The following is a 5742-nucleotide window of genomic DNA, read 5'->3' as shown; positions in this document are numbered from 1 at the left end:
CACTGCTGGGAGTTAGGAGCTTATTTATCAAATACATACTTTAGTGTTCACTCCAACCACTTATTACCACTCATCTCTCTTTTCACTATCTGCTCTTCACCTGTGGAGAAAGGGCTCCAAGAGAGTGAAAGATGTTTTCTTTGCCCTTCTTTATTTTCTTTGAAAGAATAAAATTCTGTGGAAAAAAATAGCACCCAGTCATTCTCAGAAAGCTCTCACACACAGAAAGAATTACTATTTCCCCAACCTTTTTGCATATTAGAGTCTAAATCCCACCTTCCACCGCCTCCCCCAGAAGTTTCGATGGAGACATACATTTATTTAGTGAGTTGCAATTCAGCCTGGGGGTGGAGTGTCAGAATTCAAGTTGCTTTTCCTGCGAGGTAACCCCAGGTCTTGGAGATTTCTGTAGATATAGGGGATATTAGTAAATTTGGGATGAAATTGCCAGACTGGAGCGGTCTCCCCTTTCCCCCAACCAATGGCTGCAACCAGATCCCTTTAAGAGATTGGCAAACCGCGAGGCGTCCAAGCCTGAAACAGATCCTTGTCTCTGCTCCTCCCCTGTCCCCGCGCGGCGAATGGTTTGTGCCGGCCTATATTTACCCGAGATCTTCCTCTCGGACTGCAAGGATGTGAGGCTGGCGAGGCAGCTACCGCTCGTAGCACCGGAGAGGGCGCGCTGCAAAGGCTGGCAGCCGAGCCAGGGTATCCCGGGAGCCGAGTCAGACACCCTCCGGAGAAAAGAAATGAGGTAGCGACCGTCCCGGGAGCCGACCATGCGCACGCCTGGCCCTCGGAGCCCCGCGCTGCCCGCGCCGAGCCAGCCCTAACAGTGAGCCGCGGAGCCCAAGTCCTCGGCGTCCTGCCTGTGGGAAGATGCAGTGAGCCACGGGGGGATTGCTGCGCGGGGCCCGCCGGGGCCATCCGGACCCACCATCGGAGCGCACTTGGGGCAAGCAACTGCTTCTGGGACCCGCTCAACCAAGGGGGTCTCTGCCTCCAGCACCCCTTGGAGGTGGGGAGTAGCGACGCCTGGGTACACTCGCGGTTGAGTTTCCGCGGTTTCTGGCCCTAGCGACTGTGTGAGTGTGTGAGAGGGGGGCCCTTATTCACCTTCGCCGAGGAGTTCCTGCGTATTCTCGCACCACCCCGGCTGCTTTTTCTGGGGGCTTTCTCATTTATTTGCACGCGCACATCTCTTTTTTTCTAAAGACGTTTTCCGCCCCACTCTTGTGCTGTCTTTCTCTCATTTTGCCTGCTTAAGACTCTGCCCTGATCCTGCTCAGGCTGGGGTAAATCTGTGTGCTCCTTCCCTCCTCCCCCTTGCAGTTAAATCTTAAAAAAAAAAAGAAAGAAAGAAATTCGACCCCTACCTCTTTTGCTGGGTTCTTGAGCCTTATACACCCCCATTCCCCCGCCCCCACTCCTGATTGGGCCACTCCCAGCAGTTTTATTTTTCGTTCTTGCCCGGGCCGAGCCCGGCCGGGGCGGGTGGCTCAGCCGGGCTCTCAACCGGCGCTCCGCCGCCGCCGCCCAGCTGCGCGGGGGCACCCTCCGGAGATGCTGCCGTGGAAGAAGCACAAGTTCGAGCTGCTGGCCGAGGCGCCGCCACGGCAGGCGTCCAAGCCCAAGGGCTACGCGGTGAGCCTGCACTACTCGGCGCTCAGCTCGCTAGCGAGGGCGTGCCCCGAAGGCGCGCTCAGCCGGGTGGGCAGCATGTTCCGCTCCAAGCGCAAGAAACTGCACATCACCAGCGAGGACCCCACTTACACTGTGCTCTACCTGGGCAATGCCACCACCATCCAGGCGCGCGGCGACGGCTGCACCGACCTAGCGGTGGGCAAGATCTGGAGCAAGAGCGAGGCGGGCCGTCAGGGCACCAAGATGAAGCTGACTGTGAGTGCGCAGGGTATCCGCATGGTGCACGCCGAGGAGCGCGCGCTGCGGCGCCCTGGCCACCTGTACCTGCTGCACCGCGTTACCTACTGTGTGGCGGACGCGCGACTGCCCAAGGTCTTCGCCTGGGTGTACCGGCACGAGCTCAAGCACAAGGCGGTCATGCTGCGCTGTCACGCGGTACTCGTGTCGAAGCCCGAGAAGGCGCAGGCCATGGCCCTGCTGCTCTACCAGACGTCGGCCAACGCTCTGGCGGAATTTAAACGGCTCAAGCGGCGGGACGATGCGCGTCACCAGCAACAGGAGCTGGTTGGCGCTCACACTATCCCGCTAGTGCCGCTGCGCAAGCTGCTCCTGCACGGACCCTGCTGCTACAAACCGCCGGTGGAGCGCAGCCGAAGTGCGCCCAAGCTCGGCCCCATCACCGAGGACCTGCTCGGCGAACAGCAGGAGCAGGAGCTGCAGGAGGAAGAGGAAGAGGAGCACGCGGAGGGTTGCCCCGAGGAGGAGGAGGAGCGAGCTGGGGAGGGAGAGCCGGCAGAGCCAGAGGCCGAAGCGAAGCGGGCGCTGGTGGTGGCCATGCACTTCGAATGCGGGGACTTGCTGGACACGCTGGAGAGTGGCCACGAGGAGGCGCTAGGGGGCGGCGGGGTCTCGCCGGGCCTTGAGGCTGGGTCGCCTCTGCTGCTGGGCAGCACCTCCGACATGAGGGCCGAGCTTTCGCAGCTTATTAACGACCTGGGCGAGCTCAGCTTTGGCAACGACGTGCGCAGCCTGCAGGCGGACTTGCGGGTGACGCGCCTGCTGTCGGGCGAGAGCACGGGTAGCGAGAGCTCCATTGAAGGAGGGGGCCCGGATGCCAACACTGCCACCGCCGGGGACCCATCCGGCCCTGCGGACTGCGCCAGCCCAGACGAGCCCCACTCGGGCTGAGCTCCCAGCAATGTCCTGTGCGCGCCCCTGGCGCCCGATCGTGACCCCGACGCGTCTCTCCACCACTTCCTTACCTCCCGACCTGGCCCAGGAAAGGGGAAATGGGACACTTGAGGCCCAGACCCTCCCTCTCTACACCCATACAAATGGCTGTGTTTGAAGCGAGGCTCAGATTGCAAGTGGAGATACGGGGGAGGGGAACCCTACAAGGAAGGGGAAAGAGGTCGCCATCTGGGGTCTGGGGAAGGGAAAGGCCGCTGGTGTTAGCAAGTTTCCTGTTTGTGGGGCGGCTGGGGCCTGAGGAGGAGGGGTTAACTTCCTCCCCCACCGGCCATCTGGGAGGGCCTAGCGTTGTCATTGACATGGCAGTTTTTGTTTTTTTTTTTTAAATTGCTTTCACAGTGTTTGAGGCTTTAATGCCACCTCCTTGGACCCAGTCTTTTTGGTGCGAGAGCTTGGGTTGTTTACCTCAGACTCAGACCCTTGAAATTCTGCCAAATTCCTCAAATAACTAGCGGGGAAGGGAGAGGGGTGAAAGAAAGTCGCATTTTGTTTACAGTTATTGACATCTAATACCTAGAAAAAGTTTTCCTTAAGAAACACACACACCTGGCTCCTGCTCAAAAGATCTCCGTGATACTGTGTAAAATATTTTTGCACTGTTGTGAAGTATTTTTGACATCTTTTTGGTTTCCTTGTACATAACTGTGTTCTCAGAGTCCAATGTTTATATCTTTTGCTGTGCAAAAGGGACATGTAAAATGTTGTTCAGTTGTATATACAGAAATGTGTATAAAACATTTTGTTATTTTTTAAGAGTAGCCGTGCTCTGGTTCTGTTTGCACACCAGTGGGGAAGAGAATAAAGAGGAAAATTGGACAGAACAGGTGAGCATCCAAAGCTGCTTCAGAACATGCTTAGCCATGGGAGTGGGCGGGAGAGGGTGTGACTATGACTAGGATAGGGTTGGGAGGCTCGTCTTTGTCCTTCGAAGGGCTTGGAGGTGATTGAGAAGGGGGAACCTGCTTTTTGCGTAGTCTGGGGCCTTTCTTGTCCTCTGAAACTCTGGGTGCCGCAGCTAGGTCCGGATTCTTCGCTTATTCAGTTCTATAAGCATCAGCTGTTTTGACCTCTTTGAGGCAATTCTTGGAGATGCCAGGTCCTCACTGCCAGACCTGTGAGATGATTTAGGGAGGGGTAACTTTCAAGGTCTTCTAGGGTTTTACCACCTCCTGTGGTTCACCTTTTCCTTCCCAAACAGCTCAAGGAGCTGTAAAGATGAGAATTAGAGAACGGATGGAAGTCCCTATGAGGTTCTCTTAAGGAGTGAGAATGGATGGAAGTCCCTATGAGGTTCTCCTAAGGAGTGGGAGCATCTCTGTTTTTCCTGAAAGGAAAACCAAGGAGAAAGGAAAGTTAAGTTCTAGTCATGGCTTGAATGAGTCACAGTGCAGGTGGAGTGGGGTGGAGAGCAGGTGGAAAAGCCCATTTTCTTTCCTTCTACAAGCCAGCCTGACCCAGTGGGAGAGTGGTTTGGAGGTCAAGGCGGAGAAGGACTGCTAGAGCTTGGTCTGTGTGTGTGTCTTAGCGTTTTCATGCTTGCTCTGTGTTTGTTTCTGTTGTAAACTCCAAACAGATGTCTCGAGTTTGGCTGCACCCGATCAGCTGGAAGCTGTAATAAGATGCTGCCAAAACTGTGCCTTCTGCAACTTGTTTTTTTCCCTTTGCCCCTGTGGGCCCTTTTTTCCTCTGTTGTAGAAATTGATTGCTCTCTTGGCCTTCCCTGCTGTCCTGAGGCCCTTGGTTTTGTTTTCTTTGTAAATGTGTTCTGAGCAGATACGCCCAGTGATCCTTAAGGAGTCTAGAATTCACTGAAACCATAGAGGAAGGAGAGGTGGGGGGGGGGGTGGGGAGAAGAGATTTTTTTTCCTAATTAACAGAAGTTAATAGGTGATCCTTATTAGAAAAGCAAGTGTGGGTGGGTGGGAATTTGAAAAATATTCAGAGTCACTTCTTGAGGGCCTTAGAACAAGGTCCATCTTTATCTTTCTCTTTTATTATATTTTGACTTGGTTGAGAGTCCCTATCCTTTTTCCTGAATACCTCAGATACATATTATTGAATGATGTTTTCAAACCCCCAGGTAGAGAGAGGTCAGGAAAGTCAGCTATGTGGTCCATCACTAGTTTGCATGCTTAATCTCACATTTCAAATTATTGCCACACACGGCCAGGTTCCTCTGCTGTTTGAAACGGATGAGAGCCTTAATCAGGGTGAAGATCATTTGACAAATACTTGGAGGTGGGGCAGAGTCTACATGTCATCCTTCTTAATCCAATTGAGTCCAGAGAGAATGCCATGGTGGCTTTTGTCTGTGATTAATGGGGTTACAATGATGGGTCAGAAGATTCAGACGAATGACATTCAACACCAATACCATCAATAAATATAAGGCAATTATGTCTTTAAAGTCTGATTTTTCCTATTCTCTGATTTATAAATAGGGAAGGGGTGTTTAGAGGGTGAGGAAGGAGGAAGAAGAACATAAGCAGACTGCAGAAGAATCAGCTTCCTCTACCCACCCCACTGTGCCCTCCCCTTCCCTCTTTCCTCCCCTCTACTTTTTGGCTTTTATCCCCACTGCACCCCAGGGCTCTGGCTGTTGTAATTCTAGATGCGATAGGAAGGTGATACATGATTCACCTCTTCCTACATCTCAGTCTTCCAGGGATGATATCACTAGCGTAAGGAGAGATGTTTTGAATGAAAAAAACAAAAACCCGAAAACCAATTTACTCATAACACTCAGAGGGAAAAGAGTGGTGTGGCATAAGTACAGTGAGGCAGAGGAGATACAAGTTACACGTTATGGAACGCACCTGAGGTCTGGTTTATTTGTCAAACAGCTTT

General features: G+C 53.3%; 1 protein-coding gene across 1 annotated transcript; it reads left to right on the top strand.

Moving 5' to 3' along the window:
• Window positions 1-692: 692 nt before the first annotated feature.
• FAM43A (family with sequence similarity 43 member A) lies at window positions 693-3729 on the top strand. The gene has a single exon (XM_068975803.1). The coding sequence runs from the start codon at window positions 1564-1566 to the stop codon at window positions 2830-2832; it is 1269 nt and encodes a 422-aa protein (XP_068831904.1). The 5' UTR covers window positions 693-1563; the 3' UTR covers window positions 2833-3729.
• Window positions 3730-5742: the final 2013 nt, after the last annotated feature.

The sequence above is a fragment of the Capricornis sumatraensis genome, chromosome 1 (assembly GCF_032405125.1).
Source record: "Capricornis sumatraensis isolate serow.1 chromosome 1, serow.2, whole genome shotgun sequence".
NCBI lineage: Eukaryota > Metazoa > Chordata > Mammalia > Artiodactyla > Bovidae > Capricornis > Capricornis sumatraensis.
This window is presented reverse-complemented; position numbering and strand designations above follow the sequence as displayed.

Bases quoted from the DNA above. Each gene is read 5' to 3' on its own strand.
- FAM43A (XM_068975803.1), top strand. From the start codon at position 1,564: ATGCTGCCGTGGAAGAAGCACAAGTTCGAGCTGCTGGCCGAGGCGCCG.